The sequence below is a fragment of the Aythya fuligula genome, chromosome 23, assembly GCF_009819795.1.
Source record: "Aythya fuligula isolate bAytFul2 chromosome 23, bAytFul2.pri, whole genome shotgun sequence".
Taxonomy (NCBI): domain Eukaryota; kingdom Metazoa; phylum Chordata; class Aves; order Anseriformes; family Anatidae; genus Aythya; species Aythya fuligula.
In genome coordinates this window covers 3,436,302-3,458,127 of record NC_045581.1, presented here as the reverse complement: position 1 = coordinate 3,458,127, position 21,826 = coordinate 3,436,302, and the positions used below count along the sequence as shown (strand labels likewise).

Here is a 21,826-nt window from a genome sequence, read left to right as displayed (position 1 = left end):
CCTGGTCCCTACTGGGACAGCCTGCACCCTACTGGGACAGCCTGCACCCTGCACCAGGCCGTCCCGCACCCTACTGGGGAGCCCTCACCCTGCACCGAGCTGTCCTGCACCCTACTGGGACAGCCTGCACCCCACACCGGGCCAGCCCACACCCTCCCGGGACCCCCACCCCACCCCGAGCCGTCCCGCACCCTGCACCGAGCTGCCCCGCTCCCCTCCGGGCCGTCCCGCACCCCACCACCCCACACCCTACTGGGAAATCCCGTGCCTTGCACCGGGAACACGCGCACCCGGCGCCAGGGAAACCGGCACCGAGAAAAGGGAAGACCCTACAGGGGTGTAACTAACCGGGGGTGCCCCTATGGGGGTGACCCTAACCGGGGGGTCCCTTACCGGGGGGTCCCTTACCGGGGTGACCCTAACCAGGGTGACCCTATGGGGGTGTCCCTACAGGGGGTGACCCTAGCAGGGTGTAACTAACTGGGGGTTCCTCTACCGGGGTGACCCTTACGAGGGTGACCCTAAGCGGGGTGACCCTAAGCGGGGTGACCCTATGGAGGTGACCCTACCGGGGGTGCCCCTACGAGGGTGACCCTAACCGGGGTGACCCTATGGGGATGCCCCTACCTGGGTGTCCCTAACCGGGGTGACCCTATCGGGGGTGTCCCTAACCGGTGTGTCCCGTAGGGGGCTGTCCCTTACCCCCCGGCCCTTCCTTCCCGTCCAGCTCCGCTCCTCGCTGTCCCGCACCGGCTCCGCTCCGCCCCGCGCCCCGGGCCCCGTCCCGAGCCGCCCCGCCCCGGGCACCGGGAGCCGCCCCCGCCCCCGCCCGGCCCGGCCCTGACTCAACGGCGGCCACGGGAACCGCGCCCGGCCCCGGGGCGTGGGGTGGGAGGGGAGGGGATGGGGATGGGGATGGGGATGGGATGGGGATGGGGATGGGGATGGGGATGGGATGGGGATGGGATGGGGATGGGGATGGGGATGGGGTGCGTGGACCCCCCGGAGCACCCGGAGCTGCCCCCCCCCGCTGCTGCCCCCCCTCCTCCAATGGGCACCGGTTGCAAAACGGGCACGGGGGAAAAGGGGAAGCTGCAGAGCCCCGGGGGGGGGGATGGGGGCCGGTTCCTTCCCCCCCGTGCTGCTGGTGCAATGCGTGCCGGGGTGGGGCCGGAGGGAAGCTGTGTGGTTCCCGGGGGGGGAAGGGGCTGGGGAGTCCCCCCGTGTCCCCATTGGATCCTTATTGCACCCCTGACACCATCGTGTCCCCGTTGTGTCCTAATTGTGTCCCCATTCCGTGCCCATCATGTCCCCATCGTGTCCCCATCATATATCCCCCACATCTTGTCCCCATTGTTTTCCCATCACGTCCCCCATTCTGTCCCCATCACGCCCCCATTGCACCCCCATCACATCTCCCATCACGTCCCTATCACATCCCCATCACTTCCCCATTGTGTCCCCACATCCCCCCTGCATCCCCATCACCCCCCCACACCGTGTCTCCCATCGTGTCCCCCCCAGTTGTGTCCCCATCACATCCCCAACTGGGCAGCCTTGGGTACAGGAGGTCCCCAACTCACGTTGGGGACCCAGAGCAGGGGCACAGGCACAGGGGACCAGTGGCCCCGCGGTGCCACCGGCCGGGCCACCAAACCCTTGTGCTGGCAGCCAAACCACGGCACGGCCAAAGGGCTGCCCGGCCAGCCAAACCGCCGTGCAGACAGACAGACGGACGGACAGACAGATGGACAGACAGACGGACAGACAGCCGGGCATTGCGCAGCCATCTCTGTCCCAGCCGTGGGCAAAAGGGAGGAGCGGGGACGTCGGGCACTTGGGGACACGGGGCACAGCGCGCTTTGGGGACAGGCAGAGCCCAGGAGGCTGCAGCCACCCGGCCTCTGCGGGATGGAAACGCGGCTCCTTGTCCCCAAATTTGGGGCACGGGGTTTTGGGGGGGCTGGATGTGGCCACACAGGTGCCCCCTCCCCACCGCTGCGCTCTGCTGGGGCTGGGGGCCCAGCGCTTCCCCAAATCCTCCCCCCGTCCCCTGCAGCCTCCCCAGGGCCAGGAGGGATGTCCCCCCCCCCGAGAGGGCACCGCAGGGTGTGATGCTGATTGGGGGTGCACAGGGGGGCAACCACGACGCAGACACCAAAAATAGGAGGAAAATCCTTTATTGGGTCTCGGCCCCCATTGCGCCAGCCCAGGCTCTGCCCGGTGCGGGGTGGGGGGCTTGGGGTGGCACTCACCCCCCCCCCAGTGACTGTGGCCAAGTGTCCTCCCACTGCCCGGCTTCCTGGTAAGCCTGGGGGGGGCCCCAAAGGCTGGGCTGCAGCTGGAGGGGCCCCCCCACCCCAGCACCCCATTGGGGGGGGGACACAACCGCAGCCACCAACACCCCCAAAACGTCCCCAGCCACACCAGGGCCACGGGGCAGGCTTGGGTGGCACATCCCAGCCCCGGCCCCCCTACATGCAGGACACAGAGGGGGGGTCCTGCAGCCCCCCCCCGGGGGCAGAGAGGCCAGCTTTGCATAGTTGTGGTGCGGGGGGGGGCCAGGCAGGAGGGTCCCGGGGACGCGGCAGCGCCGGCCTCTTCTCTGCCTCCCCGGGGGGACGAGGAGAGCACGGCCCCGGCCTCAGATCCTAGGGCAGCGGACAGAGAAGGGCACGTAGAAAAAAAGGGCCTGGGGGGGGACACACACACGGCCCCCCCCCAAGCAGGGGGTGCCCCAGAACCCACCCCATGGCACCCACCCGGCACGGGGTGGTCCCGCACCCAGGCGGATGGGGGCTGCTGCAGGGAAGGGGTGGGGGGCACGGGGTTTTTAAGCCATGCCCCCCCCCCCAAAAAAGGCTCCGTGACCCCCCCCCAGGGCCCCCCCAGGACACGACACAGGGGCTGGACACACAGACACCACCTCGCAGAGTTTAATGGGGGCAGCTGGAGCTACAAGTCTCACCCCACAGCACACAGCACGCACCCCCCCCCTCCCCAAAACAGCACACAGAAGGCGGGGGGGGGGACACAGGGACCCCCCCATCAACGTGTTCCTCCCCCCCATCCCCGGCAGCAACACAGAGGCACAGCAAAAGCACACAGCAAGGGCCTGGCCCTGCTCCTCCAGGGGGCACGGAGAGGGGCTGGGGGCACCGGGGGGGGGACATTGGGGACACCGTGCACGGGGTTGGGACCCCGCAGGCTGTGAAGGCACTGGGGTGAAGGAGCCAGGAGGAAAAGGGGACCCCAAAACCAGCCCTGAGGGGTGGGTTAGGGGACAGTGAGGGCAGGGGGGGCACCCATAGGACAAGGGGGGCGCACCCGTTGGATAGGGGGGGCACCCATGGGACGGGGGGGGCGCACACTACTGGGTGATCTCTAAGCAGGACCACAGCTCCCATCCCAAAGAGGGGCTCACGGGGACCGGGGGCTGCACCCAACCTCCATGGGGACGGAGGTGACCGGGGTTGGGGTCACCCCCCCCACCCCGCCCCGGGGCAGCACCCCCAGGAGCACAGCACACCAGCGGAGAAGCCCCCCCTCATGCAGGCCAGGAAAGACGAAAGGAGCCCTTTGCCCCCCCCCCCCAAAAAAAGGAGGGGGGAGGGATGGGTGAAGCCGTGGGGGCGCGGGGGGCGGCCCCCACCCAGCACCCAGCACCTACTGGTTGTCCTCTCTGGCAGCGTGCAAGGAAAGAGAGATGGGGCACGGCCCCCCCCACGTTAGAAGCCCCCCCGAGGGGCTCAGCACCACGGTGGGTGGGCAGGAGAAAGGGGCGAGGGGGGGGGAAAAAGAGCACGGCCCCCCCTTGGCTCAGCCTTATGGGGTGGATTCGGGGCGCCCCGTGTTCCCTATGGGGTCGGAGGCGGGATGGGGCCAGGCAGCAGCGCACAGACAGGAGGCAGGACACCGACAAGGAGACGGGTTTAATCCTCCGTGCCACCCCCCCCCAACCCCAAAACTGCCCCCCCAACCCCCCCCCAAATAAAGAGGGGACGGACAAACAGCCACGGGAGACAACACTCAGCGGCGAGACGGGACACGGCGAGACGGGACCCGGGGCCACCCCGATTTATGGCTTCAAGGGGGGGGCTCAGCCCAGGCACGTGGCGGTGTGACCCCCCCCCGGGGAGCACAGAGCTACGAGGGGGGGTGCTCGGGAGCCTTACAGCGTTTGGTAGGTGCTGTCCTTCGACTTGATGAACTTGATGATGAAGAAGACGACGGCCTGGACGCTCAGCACCAGCACGATGCCGCCGATGAAGCTGGCCGTGTCAAATCCGGGGGGGTGAAATTCGGGGCTGCCGGTCAGCGGGGCGCTGGTGGTGCTGGTCCCTGGGGGCAAGGGGAGCAAGGGGGGGGGCGTTTGGGTACCCCTACATCCCCCCGAGCCATCCCCAGCAAGGACAGAGGGAGGATTTGGGGGGTCCGAGGGAGGAAAGGCAGGGATGTGCCCCCCCCTCGGCCCCCCCCCGTGCCGGAGCAGCCCGCTGGCATCAATAATTCAGAGGGCAGCGGCTCCGGTTACGGCCGCAGCGAGCCCCATGCCCTCCAGATCCCGTTTCCTGGAAGAGGCTCCTCCACTCCCAGCCCCTTCACCTGCTGCTGTCCTCCCCGTGCCCCCCCCGGCAAGGAAAAAAGGGAAAAAAAAAGGGGGGACAGGGACCGAGCTGTGACCACAGGGACAGGGCTGGCACCCCGTGGGCACAGCCACGGTGTAACCTCCTTCAGTGCAACCCCAAGAGGGGGGCAGCGCTCAGCCCTCCCCAGGGGACGCAGAGGGAAGAGGTCGGTCCCATCCCATCATTGCCCCCCCCCCCCGGCCCCCCAGCCCCAACCCCACTCACGTGGCGAATGTGTCACCGGCTCCTTGCTAGGGGGCTGTGGGGGCTCTTTGGTGGGGGATTTCAGCGCTGCTGGAGGCGACAGAGAAATAGGGGGAAGACAAAGTGCTGAGGGACATCACCTCCCGGGATTTCACGCCCCCCCCAGCCCGAAGGCTGGGCTTTTTTGGGGGTGTGGGGTTACCTGGGCACAGGGCGGTGGTGTTGTAGAGCACGCACGTCCCCCGTGTTGCCGCCCCTCTCTGCACGCAGCTCCAGGTCTCTGCGGCATAAAGGGAGCAGGAGTTTCCCAACGGGACCCCGGGACCACCCGCTGCGCCCCCACCCGCTGCGCCCCCACCCCGTTGGGTCCCGCCCTGGGCACGTGTCTCCCTGCGGCACCCGCACCCCGGACGCGTGGAGGGTTCCCAGAGCTGCCCCAAACCCATCGTGGCTGGGAGCTGGGGGCACCAAAACCCTACAGGCTTTAAAGCTGGAGGATGGAACCGTGTTGGGCCAGGCGAGGTGGACCTGAACTGGGGAAAGCAGCCGGGGCCACGCACCCAAGGGTGCTGAGCTGGATTTGACAGGTCCATAGGAGAGCGCAGCCGCCTGGTGTTGGTCTGGAGGCGCGGGGTAAGGGCTGGCTGCGGGCACCTGGGGTTGTGGGATGCCTGGTGCCGCCCCCCCCAAGGCTGAGCCCCCCTCACCTGGCTCCTGGGGCGCCCCACAGCCCACCCAGACGCAGGCGGAGCCGTTGGGCGAGGCGGTGCCGGCGGTGCATGTCTGGCAGGATCGCAGCTCGCCGCACTCTCCTGCAAAAACCAGGGGGAAGAGCAGGATGAGGGCCAGCACCCATCCTGCAGGGACCTGCCCGTCCCCGTCCCACTGCTCCCAGGATCACCAGCCCCATCCCGGTGGGCTACAGCCCCCAGGAGAGGGGGACACCCCCCACCCCACAACCACGTCGTGCCCACAACCGTGTTGTGCCTGCATCCACGGCACAGCACAAGCCCTTCCCGTCCCGGGACATTTTTGGGGAGGTTTAAAAGCCACGAGGCAGCAGTACCAGCCTGGTTGCTCCTCACCTTGCACGCTCAGCACCTCCATGCCCTGATTGCCCACCCCCCACCCCCCCCGGTGCCCCCCGCTCCCCATCGCTCAGGCTCTGTGAGTCACTTGGGCGTTCGCGGTGCTGCTCCGCCACCAGCTCTTCCCCCACACGCGCTCATCATTAATTTAACGTGATGACTGTCAGCGAGGGAGGCTGCAGCGGACTCCGGGGAGCCGTGGCCGGGCCCTCCCTGTACCCAGCTCTCGCATCCCACGCCCGCCACCGCGCTTGCACCATCCCGGGAAGGGGCCGGGAGCTGTTTTTCCCAGGGGAGAACTCGTTTGCAGACTTTTTTTGGGGGGAAAAAAGGGTGCTGGTGGCCTCCTGGGTCAGCCTCGTGCCAGGCTTTGCTGCCCCATCCCCATGGGCAGTGGTTTGCAGGGAGGCACCCGGCCACACCAACTCCCTTTGGGGTCTGCTTTTAGGGTCCTGCAGGCTTTTAGGGTCCTGCAGGCTGCCCAGGCCAGGCCTGGCTGCTCAAACTCCTCTTGACTGAACCGAGAGGCCTCTTTCTTCCCTCTCTGTGCCCCCCACAGCAAAAAGCAAAGGGGGCACCGGGTGGCACGAGGCTGGAAGTCGGATGCTGCGGACCCATTGCCATGGCTACGGCGTGGTGGGCACGGCGCCGGCCCCCTCCCTGCGGGGCTTGGAGACCCGCGGGGAACCAATGGGAAAGTAGGACTTTGTTCGCAGCGTTTCAGGCAGGTTTGTAATTTCAGTTATTTTTATCACGGCAGGCACAGGAACAGACGTTCGAGCCCAACAATATCGGCTCCCGCTCCTGCCGGCAGGTGTGGGGAGGGAAATTGGGGAGGGGGGCAGCGGGGCTGGCTGAGGTCGCCCCATCCCGGTGTCCCGTGAGGCTCCCGTTCCTATAAGGAGTGGGAGGACGGGAGAAGGGGAGCAGCAGAAATTCTGGGGTTCCCATAATTTGAGCCCGGGGTTCCCATCCTTCCCCTTTGGGGTTCCCATAACCCATGTTTGGGGCTGTGGGCACCTGGGCCAGGAGGACGAGGGCTTCGTGCTCCAACCCCAACTTCTTTTGGAGAGGGGCCTGGACGCGGCGCCCCGCACACGGACACCCCCACACCCCTCACACCCTGAGGGTCCCGGCCCCAACCCGGTGCCAGCGGGGTCCCAGGGGTGCCACGGGCCGGGCTGCGGGGCAGGGGATCCAGGAAGGGTCCTGGCTCATAGGGGGAACCCTCATTAAACATCACCCCGGAGTTGGGCTTGCCCCTAAACCACCTCTCCCCCCCCAGCACCCCTCCCCGCGGGGCCGGTCCCTACCTGCGCGGGTGGCAGCGGGGCCCTGCGCGCACAGCAGCGCGCAAAGGAGCGCGCAAAGGAGCGCGCAGCGCAGCGCCCCAGCGCACGGTGGGGCCATGGCACGGCCCGGCACGGCCCGGCACGGCTCGGCACGGCTCGGCACGGCTCGGCACGGTTCGGCACGGCCCGGCACGGCGGGAGGTGCCAGCTGCGGAGCTCCCGGGAGAGCGGTGCGGAGCCGTGCCGCGGGCACATGCGCGCCCGCGGGAGGCGGCCCCGGCGGCGGGGGCGGGCAGGGGGCGGCCTCGCCTCGCCCCGCCCCGCCCCGGGGGGCCCGGCCCTTGCAGGGGGGGGTCCAGCCCCCAGGCTGCCCCCGCCTGCCCGTGGGAAAGCCACGGCTGTGCCCTCCCCCCCCCCCGCAGGGCTGCAGGTTGTGCTGCTCGCACTGCTCGCACTGCATGGACTGCTTGCACTGCTCACACTGCTTGCACTGCTCCCACTGCTCGCACTACATGCGCTGTTCACACTGCATGTACTGCTCACACTTCGCTCATTGCATGCACTGCACACACTGCTTGCACTACTCACAATACTCACTATACACACTGCTCACACTGCTCGCACTGCTCACACTGCTCACACTGCACACGCTTCTCACACTGCTCACACTGCTCGCACTGCTTGCACTGCTCACACACTGCACACGTTGCATGTACACTGTGCACACACACGCCATGCACTGCACACACACTGCACATGGTGCAGACACTGCCTGCACACTGCTCACACTGCTCACACACTGCACCCTGCGCACCCTGCTTGCACATCTGTCTGTGTGCACACTGCATGTTGAGCAAACACTGCACACCCCAGACGCTGCACTCACTGCAAGCTGTGTGCACACTGCACGCTGCACACCCTACGCACAGCACACACCCCCTACACGTTGCACACCGTGCATACGCTGCGTACACACTGCACACACACACACTGCACACACACACACTGCACACACACTGCACACACACTGCACGCACACTGCACGCACTGCAGGCACACACTGCACACACTGTGGGCACACACTGCACACACACACACTGCACACTGCACACACACTGCACACACACTGCACGCACTGTGGGTACACACTGCACACACGCACTGCAAGCACTGCACACACACTGCACGCACTGCATGCACTGCACACACACACTGCACACACACACTGCACACACTGCACACACACTGCACACACACTGCACATCCCACCTCACGCTGCATGTGCCATATGTACACTGCACACACCAGATGTGGTGGCGGTGGGACCCCTCTGGGGTCGCGGCACCGGGGGGGCCCAACATCCCCCCCCAGGGTTCAGCACCCGCCGGGCCGAGCCCCCCCATCTCCCCCTGACCGTCGGGGTCTCCCCCCTACCCCACCCCCTCCGGGGCGCTGCGCTCCTATGGGATGCTTGCAGCGGATCCCGGTGCACTGAGTCCCCCCCCCCCCGCCCCGTGCCCCTGTAAGGTCTCTCCCGGGCCCCCCCGTGGGGGCAACCCCACTCATGGGGGGTCCTGAAAGGGTCCCGGGGGTGCATCTCCTCCTCCTCTTCCTCATCTTCCTCCTCCTCCTCCTCCCTGCCAGCCGCCCTTCCCGCAACCCCGCGCCGGGCCAGCCCTTCCCGGCTCTCCCGGCGATGAATTAATTATTCAGGGCTAATTATTCCCGCGTGGGAAAGCCAGACGGAGCGCCCCGGCCCCGGAGCGGGGAGGGCCAAGCATCCCCAGCCACGCAGGGTGGGGGAGGACACCTCCTTACACCCCCGCGGCCACCCCCACATCCTTTCCCCGAGCGGAGCCTCCCACGGCCGCCCCCACGCCCCCCCTCCCCCAGGGAAGCCCCCACACCTCTGCAATGGTGGGGAGGGGATTTTTTTTTTTGGGGGGGGGGGGGTTGCAGGGCTCTGCATCACGGCCCTACAAGGGCTTCGCAAGGACGCGGCGGGGGGAACCCGAGCTGTAGGGGGGGGCCTTTGGTGTAGGTTTGAGGTGGGGGGGGGATAAAGGGGAGGCGGGCGTGGGCCGGGCTGGGGGTGTGCGTGTGTAGGGGGGGGGCTGTTTTTATGAATGGGCAGCTCCAGCCCCGCTGCGATTACTATGCGGCGCGCGCGCGCCCGCGCTGCTTTGCGGGGCGCTGATTGGCTCCGGCGCGCTATTGACGTCACAGCGGGGGGAGCGGGGCTGCTTTGGGGGGGGGGGGGGGGGGGGACGGCGGTGAGTCACCCCCCCACCCCCCCGGAGGGGTTCGGTCGCTATAACTCGGCGGCGCCCATGGCAGCGGGCCCCCAGCCCGGGCTGTGGCCGAGCATCCCGGCAGGTGAGCGCTTTTGGGGAGGGAGGGGGGGGCACCCGGAATTTATTTTTTTTTGGGGGGGGGGGCACCGAGAATTTTGGGGGAGGCACCGGGATTTTTCTGGGGAGGTACCGTGGATTTTTTTTTTTTTTTGGGGGGGGGGGTACAAGGGATCTGGGGGGTACCAAGGAAGGGGTGTGAGCCCCCTCTGTGTGCCCCCCCCCCGCCCCGGGGCTGTGCTGCCCTCACAGAGCATCCCTGCCAGCCCCCCCCCCCCCGGCAGGGGACCCCCCCGCTGGGATGCTGTAGGGGGTGGGCTGGACCCCATGGTGGTGGGGCCGCCCCTTTCACCTGCTGCTGCCCATCCCCATAACATTCCCCCCTCCTTTTTTTTTTAAGGGTGGGGGGGACATGAGCAGGGGGGGCAGGACAGCGAGGCCGGACCCACTCTGAGTATTCACCCATTTTATTGTGTGATGCACAACCCCCCCGGGCAGCTAATGCAGGCAGGAGCGAGCGGGCTGAGCTGTTCGCTTTTATTTATTTAATTTTCCTCCTTCCTTTATCAATGCAAAAATTATTTATTTTTTCCCTGAAAAAAAAGAAGAAAAAGCAGAGCCAAAGCAAAGCTCCGCTGGACAAATGCCCTCTTCGGGCCAACGGTGACCCAAGTGCCCTGCTCCATCCCGCTCTGCCCGGATCATGGGGACAACTTTTTTTGGGGGAAGCCCCCGGGGATGGGACACGGGTGCGCAGGGCTGGGTGGCACGGGGACGCACGGGGTGCTGATGGGGTCCCCTGGGTTTGGGCTCCGGCAGGTCGGCCTCCGGCAGCATGATGGAGGACGGGCCTCACAACTCCAGCACGGGCCAGCGGGGCTGGTTCGAGGCCAGGAACGGGAGCGGCGGCTCCTTGGACCTGGAATCGGTGGTGCAGCCGCTGGCCTTGAACCCCTGGGACGTGGTGCTCTGCGTCTCCGGCACCATCATCTCCTGCGAGAACGCCGTGGTGGTGGTGGTGATTTTCTACACGCCGGCTTTCCGGGCTCCCATGTTCCTCCTCATCGGCAGCTTGGCCACGGCCGACCTCCTGGCCGGCCTGGGGCTCATCCTGCATTTCGCCTTCGTCTACTTCGTCCCGTCGGAGGCGGTCAGCCTGCTGACGGTGGGGCTGCTGGTCACCTCCTTCACGGCCAGCGTCAGCAGCCTGCTGGCCATCACCATCGACCGCTACCTGTCCCTCTACAACGCCCTGACCTACTACTCGGAGAGGACGGTCACCAGGACTTACATCATGCTGGTGCTGACCTGGGGAGCCTCCGTCTGCTACGGGCTGCTGCCCGTCATGGGCTGGAACTGCCTGAAGGAGCCCTCGGCGTGCAGCGTGGTCAAGCCCCTGACCAAGAACCACCTCATCATCCTCTCCGTCTCCTTCTTCATGGTCTTCGCCGTGATGCTCCAGCTCTACGTGCAGATCTGCAGGATCGTGTGCCGGCACGCCCAGCAGATCGCCGTGCAGAGACATTTCCTGGCCAGCTCCCACTACGTCACCACGCGCAAAGGCATCGCCACCCTGGCCGTCATCCTGGGCACCTTCGCGTCCTGCTGGCTGCCCTTCGCCGTCTACTGCCTGCTGGGGGACTACAGCTACCCGGCCCTCTACACCTACGTCACGCTGCTCCCCGCCACCTACAACTCCATGCTCAACCCCGTCATCTACGCCTTCAGGAACCAGGAGATCCAGAAGGTGCTGTGGGCCGTGTGCTGCGGGTGCGTCTCCCCCACCATGCCTTTCCGCTCCAGGTCGCCCAGCGACGTCTGACGCCCCGGTTGTCGTTGGGGTCTTTCATTTATTTTTATTTTTATTTTTATTTTTATTTTTATTTTTATTTTTATTTTTATTTTTATTTTTATTTTTATTTTTATTTTTATTTTTATTTTTATTTTTATTTTTATTTTTATTTTTATTTTTATTCTTATTTTTATTCTTATTCTTATTCTTATTCTTATTCTTATTCTTATTTTTTTATTTTTTAAATTTTTTATTTTTATTCTTTTTTTATTTTTTTATTTTTTTAATTTTTATTTTTATTCTTATTCTTATTTTTATTCTTTTATTTATTTTTATTTTTTCCCCCTTTTTCATCTCGCTCCTCCCCGCCGGGGACGCGCTGCTGCAGCTCGTCCCGGCTCTCCCCTTCTGTGCACAACCCCCCCCCCTCCCCGCCCTCAATTTTTCCACTTTTTGAATTTACAGAAGAAAAAAAAAAACACAAAAATCGTATTTTTTATCCACAATATAATCTATATTTCTGTGTGCGCGCGAGAGAGAGACGGGGGCAGATCCTCATATTTTCTTTAGAACTATTTACAACGCGTTATTTTTTTAAGGAGGGGGCGACACCAGAACCGTGTCCCTCCCCCCCCTTTGCCTTTTTACAGCGTTATTTACCTCAGATAGTTAAAATATATTTTTTACATTAATTGGGGGGGGTGGGGGGGGTGGAATGTACGTGGGGGAAATCGCTTGCCAGAGAAGGAGGGACCCGGAGCCACCCCCTTCTCCCAGCTGTCCGCGCATCTATTTATTTTTTTTTGGGGTAAATTATTTATTTTTTGGGTAATTCCTCCCTCCCGGCCGGGCGCAGCGCTGGGGCTTGCTGCCCTCTAGTGCTCGCTGGCTTTGGGCGGGGGGGGGGGGGCGCACAGGGGCTCGGTTCCCCCCACCCCAGCAGCCTCGGGGTGTCCCCTCGGAGCCCCCCCATCGCCCTGCTGCCGGTTGCCCCCCCCCCCCCCCCCCAGCCGCTCACCAAAGCGTTTCTTTGCACTGGGATGGGATTTGCACATTTTTTTGGGGTGGGGGGGGGGGATGGATGCGAGGGGGGAATCCTCGCTGCGGTGTTGCACAGGGCACGGGGCTGGTTCTTGTTTACAACCACTGGGGGGGGGGAAATAAAAGTATAATTTGTGATACGGTGACGTGCGGCTGTGTGGTGTCAGCTGGGGGGGTGGTGAGCTGGTGCCCCCCCCCGTGCCCAGGCAGGGCCTTCTCACTTTGTCCCCTGCACCCCCATTAAGAAATCCCAAGTGACAGCCCCCCCCCCACCCCCAAAACATCCTGATAACGGGATCCCTGCCCCGGGGGGGGCAGCACCCAGGTCCCCGGCCTCGAAGCAGCTCCAGGGTGAGGGCAGGGGGGGCACGGCCGTGCAGCCCCCCCCAGGGCAGAAATAATGCCCCAAACAGAGCGAGGGCTGATGCCCCCCCCTGGCTTGGGCACTGGAACACAACTCGGGGTGCCCAGCGGTGGTGCTGATAAGGGTTAATCACCGTGGTGTTAATTAGGGCAGCTCGCCCCCCCCCCCCGGGAACGGGGCTCTGCGCCTCGTGCCCCTTGCCCTCACCGCCCAGCACCGTCCCGGGGAGCTGCAGGTTTCCTCCAGGCCCCTGAGCACCCCCAAATGGGTGGGATGTGGGGTGCTGGGGGGTGACAGCCAGGCTGGGGCTGGGGAATTTGGGGCTCCCCTTGCCCCCCATGAGGTTAAGCCGGGGGGGGAAAGGAGCAAAGCTCAGGTGTTGAAGATGCCCGAGGGGTGCACTTGGGGTGGGCCACGGACTCCTCCGTCCCTTTTTTTGGGGGATTTTTCCCAACCCCACCTCCCCTGGTGGTGAAGGACCACGCAGTTCCCAGCCGCGCTGACTCACGGGCGCTTTCTCCCCATTTCTTCCCGTGTCACCGTCCCCCGGCAGCTCACCCGGCTCTTCTCTGCCTCGTGCTCGCCCTGCTGACGTCTTCACAGCCACCTCCCCGCGGCGGGGAGCCCTGCAGGTCCCTCCCGTCACCTCCCCTGGGACAGATCCCCAAATCCCCAAATCCCCAAATCCCCAAATCCCCAAATCCCACCCGCATCGTCCCATTGGGATGCAAGCGGCGAGAAGCGGCCTCGGTCCCCCCCCGGGTGGGAATCGGGTGCTGGGGCTCGTCCCTGCAGCGGAGTCCCTCCTGCTGTAGGATGGGGAGAGCCGGGGGTGAGGGTGGGAAGGGGGGAAGCCGGGGTCTGGGTTGGGGCTTTTCGCTCCCCCAGTGTGCACCCGAGCGGACCCAGAGCCACCCCTGGGTGCTCCAGGACGTCGGGGGACGGAGCTGGCAGCACAGAGCCTGTGCCACGCTTTTTTGGTGGAAAAAGACACAAAAAGGAATTATAAAAATAGAGTCCAATTTATAGGAGGCACCCGAGTGCTGCGCAGCCACCCCTGTGCCACGGGGCAGCCCCTCACCCCCAAACCCTGCCCGTGCCATGGAGCAAAGGGTCCGGGGTGCTGTGGGGCCGTGGGTTTTGCCCCCCCAGCCCCAGCCTGTGGGGAGCAGTGAGGCTCGGTGGTGGCTCCAAGCTCGTGGCCTTTGCTGGGAGCAAGGACAGCGGGCACCAGTGCTCCCAGTAACCAGCTGGGAGGAAGGAGGGAGGGAGCTGCTGCTACCCCAAAGCCCCCCCAGCACCCCAAAACCCAACTGACCTGCCTGCCACTGAGCTGAGCACTGCCCGTGCCGCAGCTGGGGGGGGGAGCACGGCCCCCGGCCCCCCGAGCTGGGACCTGCAGGCCATAAAGGGGGCCGAGCAGCTCTGGTTATTGGCCTGGGTTCCATTTAAAATGAGAAACCTCAGCCCTGGCTTGGGGGATTTTGTTTCCTTGGAAGCGGGAGCAGGCAGGAAATGAACACGACGCGGCCCCGCTGTAAGCGCCTCGCCAAATGCCGAGGGCGGCAGGGGGCAGGGGGCAGGGGATGGAGGAGAAAGGGGCTGCAGGAGCAGGGGGTGAAGGAGCAGGGGCTGCAGGGGGCAGGGGCTGCAGCGCCTCGGTCCTGGTCACCACCAGAGCCTTGGCCCCAGGAGGCATCGGCTGCTTCCCAGGGGGAGGACGCCTTCGCCCAGCTGAGAGCGCTGCTTGGGGTGGGAAACCATACACAAAAAAAGCCCCCAGAATGGATGGAAACCCCTGATTTCTGCCTCGCAGCCTCTTGTTTATGGGAAGCCTGCTTTCTGCCTCGCACCCAGCAGCTTCTCCTTTATGGGAACCCTGCTTTCTGTCTCATATCCAGCAGCCTCTCCCTCATGGGAACCCCTGATTTCTCCCTCGCAGCCTCTCCCTCATGGGAACCCTGCTTTCCGCCTCGCACCCCGCAGCCTCCCGTTTAGGGGCAGCCCTGCTTTCTGCCCCGCAGCCTCCTCTTCCTCCCTGCAGTAGCCACGGATGCCGGAGGCGGCATCGCCCCGCGAGCCCCGGGCTGCCTGGCGGTGCCGCGGGGTGCCGGGAGCAGCGAGCGGGGCTCCCTCTCTGGCTCGAAGCTGCGGCTTTGTCTCAGTCGCCCCGGGATGGGGATGGTGACGGGGAGCGTAATTTGGCGCTGGGGAGCAGGATTTGGCCCTGGCCGCAGCCCCAGCCCCGCGCCGGCTGCTTTAAGCCCTCCGCACGCAGGCGCTGGCCTTTGTGGGAGCGGATGAGCCCGGCGCAGAGCCGCTGCCCTGCCAGCCTGCAGAAACTTGAGCTCCAAATACATAATTCCTCTGGCACCCCGTGGTTATTTGCGAGCTGCTGTGAGCAGATGGAAGAGTTACAGATAAAGCCATCCGCAGCACGGGAGCCGATTGCCTTCCCCACACAACCGCGTAGGCAACGGCAAAGGCAGAGGAGAAAAAAAAAAAAAAAAAATTAAAAAAATAAAAAATTGGAAGGAAAAAAAAAAAAAAAAAAAAAGGAGGCAGAAAGAGAGAGAAAGGAGTCAGCCATTTCTACAGGGGCTGAGCTGCCATCTCAGCACACCTACGTGCGAGGAGCGGGGACTCTCTGCTGGCAGCGGGCCCTTCCCGGGGACTTGGCCGAGGGGACTGCTCTCCCACCACCCAGGGCTGCTTGGCGGAGGGAGGCAGCGCGAGTCGGGGGTGACATTGGCACGGCAGCGCGCTGCCACACGCGGGGAGAGCAGGCTGTTAACGCTGATCGGAGCTGGCAGCGCCTGCACTCGCTTCGGTCCCAGAGGGGGAATTAAGGGAGAGAAGCTGACGTCAGTGGTGGAAAGGACACACAGCCCACTCGTCCAAGGCAGCCGGCAGCATCTTCTGGGTGTTGCTAACACCACCTTGAAGGAGAAAATTAAATAGGTCTTGGGAGACAGGGGGCTCCTGTGAAGCCGGAGCCCGGCCAGCTGTGAGCCGGTGCCGAGCTGCGTGGCAGACAGACACAAACACATCAAACGCCCCGGCCAGGGCCGGAGTGCCAAGGCACAGCAGAGCCCGAGAGACTCTCCCCAGCTGCGAGCAGCTCCGCCATAGGAAACTGCTGCTCACGGAAAGGGCTCGGGCTCCGAGAGCACCAGCACGCAATTAATCTCGCTGCTGGGCTTCTCCTCCCCGCGCCGAGCTAAAGCCCGGGCTGGGAGCTGCAGCCGATGGGAGGCTCCTCGATCTTCAGGAGCTCTCCCCAGGTACCTGCAGAGGAGCAGCACAAAGCTCGGCGCTCCCACCGCCCCCGGCAGGCAGGCGGAGATGACTTTTGCGAGGGCTGGCACCCCCCAAAAAGCACGGGGCTGCGTGCTTTGGTGCGCTGGCACGCGGCCCCGAAAAGCAAAAGGCAGCGAGGCGGCCCCGGCTGCAGCCAAACGCGCACGGAAAAAGGAGCCGGGGTCCCCAGGCTGCTCCTCCCGGACACGAGATGGAGCCAACAGCCGGGACACGCAGCACGAGGCCCAGGAGATGCCTCCTTCCCCTGCCCTCGGCGCCCCAGCACGAGTAAAGGGCTTGCTTGTTCAGAAGCTGGCAAGGCCAATTAATCTAATGAGGTTTTGCAGCCAGGGACTATTGTCAGCCAGGAGAGGCGCAGCGCTGCAGCGCGAGCACACGGGTGGCTCCTGGAAGCCAAGGGGATTTGGCACGGCGCAGCCCACGGTGAAGGCAGGGCTGGATCCTTTTTTTTGTGCCCCCCCCGACCAGCAAGACCCACACCCCAAAATCAGGCACGCCCCGAGCCCACAAAACGCACCTGAGAGCGGGGCTGCGAGCCAGCGCGGCTCTGGCTGGGGAGATTAATGGCAGCAGGGACCTTGAGCTGCTGAAATGGAGGCAAAAAATCAGCGGCAGCCCCTTGCCAGCCCAGCCGCAGCGGCTCTGCTCTCCACAAGCAGGAGCAGGGGCTCATTTTGTGCAGCAGGGAGCACGCCGAGGCCGGCAGCTCCTCTGGGCTTTTTCCTGGGTGCTGCTGCTGCCCAGAGCCAGCTCTTTCCCCCCACCCGGTGCCCCCCAACGTGTCCCGGCTGCATTTCGAGGGGATTTCTGCGGGGATGGCCTAGGGGAGGCAGCTCGGCCCCGGTGTCCTTCGGCAGCCTGGATGCCCTCGATGAAATGCCGAGCGCTCCAGGCTCCTCAAATTCCAGCCCAGCAGTCCTGGGAGATGCCCTGCAGGGCACTCACGTGGCCCGGCACCCCGCCGCGCTCCCAGGCAGGAGAAATTAAGAGCCAGGCAAGCAGCAGCAGCCCCAGCGCCCAGGACCAGCCCCTTTCCCCGTGCTAAGGAAGCACCCACAGCTCCCCACACACCCCCACAGTAACAGACGGAGGCACCGAGTGGATAGAAAGGTTTTTATCAAGTTTACAGTTTTAAAAAAGGATCACAATTGTGTTTTTTTGCTTTGTGTTTTTTTGTTTTTTTTTTTTTTTTTACATGTACATTACAAAAAAAAAAATAAATTGCAATTGGGATCTTCATCCGGGGGTTACTGAGCCGATTATAAAAAAAAAAAAAAAAAAAAAAAAAAAAAAAAGCAGCAGGAAAGCCTGGCTTACACGGCAACCGACAGAGAAAAGTACAGGCAGACGTGACACGGGAGAGCAGGAGGCAGCGAGTCTGCGCCCGGCTGCGCAGGTACGGACCCGGCTCCGCTCCCCCCGGCAGCAGCTCAGCACCCCAGGCAGCAGGGCCTGGCCACCAGCTTTTGCTTTGCAGGGGTGAAAATAAACCCGAAGCAAACGAGTCTACAGGATTTTGCTCGTGAGGTGGTTTTTTGTTGTGTTTTTAAACGGAGTTTCGCCGCCGAAGCTCCTTTGGTCTGAAGCGAGTAACGCCCTGCGCCCTGAGTATCCGTCCTACACCCTCCTGGCGTGGCCGGGGGCTTTCAGGGCACGGCCCCCGTCCCTCCTCCCACCCCATCCTCTGCTCAGCAAGAAACCCCTACAATACAAGTGGAATAATTACTCTTATAAATATATTTATATCATATATAGGAAAATAAGGCACTTCGGGAGGGTTACAGCTCGCCTAATTCTAAGACATTCTAATCAGGAAGAGAAATGAGTTAGTTTCTGAAATGAATTAAAATGAACGTTAATACAGTAATAAAAACCATTCGATCCACTTCCCACTTCAAGGCTTTGTTTAAAACCGAAAGAGAGAGGAAAAAAAAAAAAAAAAACACCCCCAAAATCCAACAGCAAGGAAACCTGACCCAGAGCTGCAGCACCTGCCCTGCGCGGGCTCCCCTCCGAGCATGCCAAGGGCAGGCGCTTCCAGGAGAGGCACGTTAAATAAGTTCACGGACTGAAAATATCCTTTCCCTGAAATGACACTCCGCACAGCTTCTCGGCCATCTGGGACCTCCAGGAGCCCCTTCCCTCGATCTGGTCTGGTGCTTTGGGTCTGATAAGGAGAGGAGAAAGCGGTGAAGGTCACCGACTGCAGATGAGGCTCCGGGCTGAGCCCGGGGAGCCGGGACGAGGCTTTCCCTGCGAGCACGAAGGAGGGGTGGCGGGGGAGAGGCTGCCGGCAGCCAAGCACTGCGGGCGAGGACACCGGGAGAATGTTTAACCAGCAGCGAGGCGCCGGGGAGGAGAGGAGGCTGTGGCCTGCCCCAACTCGACGTGCACGCCCGCAGCAAAGGGCTCCCGGCCGGGCGAAATGGCTGCGCCGGCTCGGCGGCTCCCCGCGGACACGAGTCGGGCTGAAATGGGAAGATGGGGGCTTCCTTCCCCCCCCCCCAGCAGGCAGAGAGGGGAGGATCGGGTGTGCCAGCTCTCGCTTTTTGGCTTTGTGAAATGCTCGAGGCTCTCTGTCTACGCCAGCCTGATGCGGAAAGAAAGGAAGGGCTAAGCGATGAGCAGCAAAAATGGCAGGGGAGTCGAGCGCAGGCCCTTGGTCTATGTGGGGCAGCAGCCCTGCAGTACAGCGCAGCTGCTCTGCCTTGCAAAGGTTGTTTTTGGCACCTCTCCTCCTCCCCTACTGGCTTAAGAAATATTAAGCTTGCTTGGTGGCCCAGCGCTCTGCAATTTTGCAATGATACTCTCAGACGGTCACTTTACACCAGTTGTTTCTCAGGGCTCTCCGTGCCGGAGCTTTTCATGGTCAAAGCCTTCAAACAAAACAAAGGAGCCCTCCCGCTCGCCCACACTCCCTCTGCTTAGGATCTCAACCGTTTTGCTTCTCACCTTGGGATGCAGGTTTGCAAGCAGCCGCGGTTACAGCAGGCTTGCACGGACAAAGCAGCGTCCCTCCCGCTGCCAGGAGGGCTCCGCAAGCAGGCGAGGCACTCGGAGGAGCGGGCTCCACCCGCGGCCGTGCCGATCACCCACCCACACAGCAGCCTTGTGCAACAGGCAGCGTGGGGCAAGCCTGTCCCCAACGCCCCGAGGCACGGCCCTGCCAGCCCGTCCAGCTGGGTCGCACGGAGTATGGCACTGCCCTGCATTTCACGCGACAGAAAGACTCGCTCCCCTTGCCCGACGGGGGCCGAGTCTACTTAAGGCAATTTAAAATTAACCCAGGTTTGGCATTTGTGAGCTCCTCGCTTCCCTGTGTGATAACGCTGTCAGCCTGGGTTAGCTTAAAGGTCCGTTTTCCCCAGGAACCTGTCTCCAAGAGAAGCCAGAGGAGGATGCTCAGAGAAAAGAGCAGAAAAACAGCGGCAGCGCTTCTCCTCCAGCCCCCCTTCCCCAGCTTGCAGCAATAATCAGTTTGCATTTCCAAGTCCCTCCACTGCACAACGGCTCACTGGCACTCGAGGGGTTTGTTCCCTCTTCCAGAACCTGGAACTAGCACTGCTCAGATGTTCCCAGCCCGCCGGGATGCCTCGCTGGCTGTGCCCTTTGCATCCTGCTCTGCAGCTGACTGGCTGACAAAACGGAGCGGCGCAGAGGTCCTGTAAATCTCTCCTGACCGTGCTCAGGGTCACGCTGGATCTCAGCTCGACCCACGCCCTGGATAAAACCCATCCTCCAGGCCCTCATCTGCTCTGTCAAAGATTAAAAAAACGTACAAACACACGTGAGAAATCGGTAAGGGCTCAGTGGCACAGCTGAAATCATCAATCAAAGCCCAAGAAGGATTTTCAGCAACCTAGCAGCCTCGGGCTGGGCCTGGCATTCCGGGTATCAGCAACATCATTAAATGAGGCAAGCCGGAGAAGAGCAAACAGGCACAGGTTGGCAAAATACCTGACAGTTAAGAAAGGCACAGAGGTCGGAGATTTGGTCTTAATGGGATGTGCTGCTGGTCCCAACCCCACAACAGCTGGGCCCAGGAGCTCCGAAGGGCTTTGGAACCCCTTGCAGACAGTCACATCCAAATGAACATAGAAAAAGCACATCTGCAGCATTGGGGGGGCTGGTTTCTGGATTTCCAAGATATGCATATATTCTAGGCAATATAAAACAGCAGTAACACCTAGGTCAGCAAGTTCAAGTTCTCCGTTCTCTCCCCCTGCCAGTACGGTATCTGTAGTGAGCAGCCAGGGAATCTGTAGGGTTAGCCAGGAGAAGAAACATTTTCTTAAAATTAACTATAATAACAAAACGTGGGGAAAAATACGTAGGGTAGGTGTGATGTAACCAACGGGCAACTCAGGTTCACACCCGGGATGTTTTTAGGCACACAAACTCCCTTCCTTCGGTGGAAGGGAAGAGGAAGCAAGGGGAACACCAGCATTTTCTGCTACTCAAGTCCCTGTTTAAATGCATGGTCACTGCACCAGAAAAGCACCTCTTCCAAGGGGCTGCAGCATTGCCCTGAACAGGCCAAAGTGCCTGGCGGTCAGAGAACCTTCCCCCCACCACCTCCCTGCTCTAGGCACTTCTTTTTTTTTCTTAAGAGAGGTCAGCAACGCGGAGCTGCCACCGCCCAGACGCTGCTCAGCGGGGCAGCGGCTCTGCTCCCCCCGGAGCAGGAAGCCAAGCAACCCTTCTGCTCGGGCTTTGCATCCCTCTGTGCAAAGCCTCCGCTGGCAGGCTCGGCAAAACAGCCCAGGAGATTTAAGGAAGGTAAAGGCAGCTTTTAAAAAACCAGCAAGCCCCTCCTCACATTGCACCCAATGCGCTCCGCAGCCCTAGAGCCAGGAAGCGCACCCACGGGGGGGGGGAAGTCTGGAAATACTGAGGGGGGTCAGAGGGGAAAGAATTGTGCACTATTGCCAAAAACTGATTATTTGACAGCGGGATGCAGCAGAGAACAGACATTTAAAGCCCATTTTCTTGCAGCACTACCAGTATTCACTGGAAAGGAAGAGCCATTAGATCAACTGTCTGCTGTTGCAATGAGAAAACTAGCTGAAAATGTCCTTCATCTGAAAGGCCGCGTGGCCACAACAGGATCATCCATCTTTACTTTAAAAATCCCTCAGGATGGAGGGGTTTTATGTGCTCTGCCTGGTGGCATCGAGAATCTGGAGGTTTAGCTCTCTCTTAAATAAGCAACCGTTACGCTCCCTCCAGCTAAATCCCAGCGCCGCCATCCTCACTGTCCACGAGGAGACCTTTCGGAAAGGCTTCCCAAAGAGCACAGAGTCCTGCCAAAGCTGGAGGGGGAGGGAGAGGGGAGACATGCTGGTGGTTGTCTGAAAACCCTTGGCACATCTTTGGTTACGGGATGAAAAAGGAAACGGTGGCGGGTTTGGCCACCCGGTTCTTTAGGAAGTTGTTAACCCGAGGAAGGAAAGGAGCAGAGGGGGCAGGACCGTGGTTAATCCGACCACTCGTCCTCATCGAACTCCGAAGAGTCGTCCTCGGAGTCGCTGTACTCCACAGCGATGCGGCGCGACAGGATGGTGGCCACGTCATTGCCCACAACGTCCCGCTTCTCCTGCTCCCGCTGCTCTTCCACCTTGCGGAGCTGGAAGCCTGTTGGGAAAAAGCCAACGGAGGGGATCAAAAAAGGCTTTGGTCACACTGCAGGCTCCCAGGCAGCCGTCCTGCGACGCAGTCCTCTGAGCAAGACAGCCTGTGCTGTGC

The 21,826-nt window shown here is 62.4% G+C and overlaps 3 protein-coding genes across 5 annotated transcripts in view; 1 reads left to right on the top strand and 2 right to left on the bottom strand.

Annotated features, from left to right (window-relative positions):
- Window positions 1-2,198: 2,198 nt before the first annotated feature.
- CD164L2 (CD164 molecule like 2) lies at window positions 2,199-7,342 on the bottom strand. Of its 3 annotated transcripts, none has more exons than XM_032202196.1 (6): window positions 7,234-7,342; window positions 5,540-5,644; window positions 5,035-5,112; window positions 4,854-4,922; window positions 4,176-4,341; window positions 2,199-2,651 (listed from the first exon to the last, which is right to left on the bottom strand). In XM_032202196.1, the coding sequence occupies exons 1-6, from the start codon at window positions 7,328-7,330 to the stop codon at window positions 2,645-2,647; spliced, it is 522 nt and encodes a 173-aa protein (XP_032058087.1). In that variant the 5' UTR covers window positions 7,331-7,342; the 3' UTR covers window positions 2,199-2,644. The 3 variants fall into 3 exon arrangements, with proteins under 3 accessions (XP_032058087.1, XP_032058085.1, XP_032058086.1); XM_032202194.1 differs by lacking the exon at window positions 2,199-2,651 and adding an exon at window positions 3,653-3,682; XM_032202195.1 differs by lacking the exon at window positions 2,199-2,651 and adding an exon at window positions 3,653-3,682 and having other exon boundaries at window positions 4,854-4,919.
- A 3,056-nt stretch (window positions 7,343-10,398) lies between these two features.
- Window positions 10,399-11,385, top strand: GPR3 (G protein-coupled receptor 3). The gene has a single exon (XM_032202464.1). The coding sequence runs from the start codon at window positions 10,399-10,401 to the stop codon at window positions 11,383-11,385; it is 987 nt and encodes a 328-aa protein (XP_032058355.1).
- A 9,728-nt stretch (window positions 11,386-21,113) lies between these two features.
- The window catches only part of WASF2 (WASP family member 2), a 28,273-nt gene continuing 27,560 nt past the window's right edge, over window positions 21,114-21,826 (bottom strand). The window contains exon 9 of the mRNA XM_032202312.1: window positions 21,114-21,715. Coding sequence (XP_032058203.1) covers window positions 21,558-21,715 — 158 coding nt within the window. The 3' untranslated portion in view covers window positions 21,114-21,557. The remainder of the gene's footprint in view (window positions 21,716-21,826) is intronic.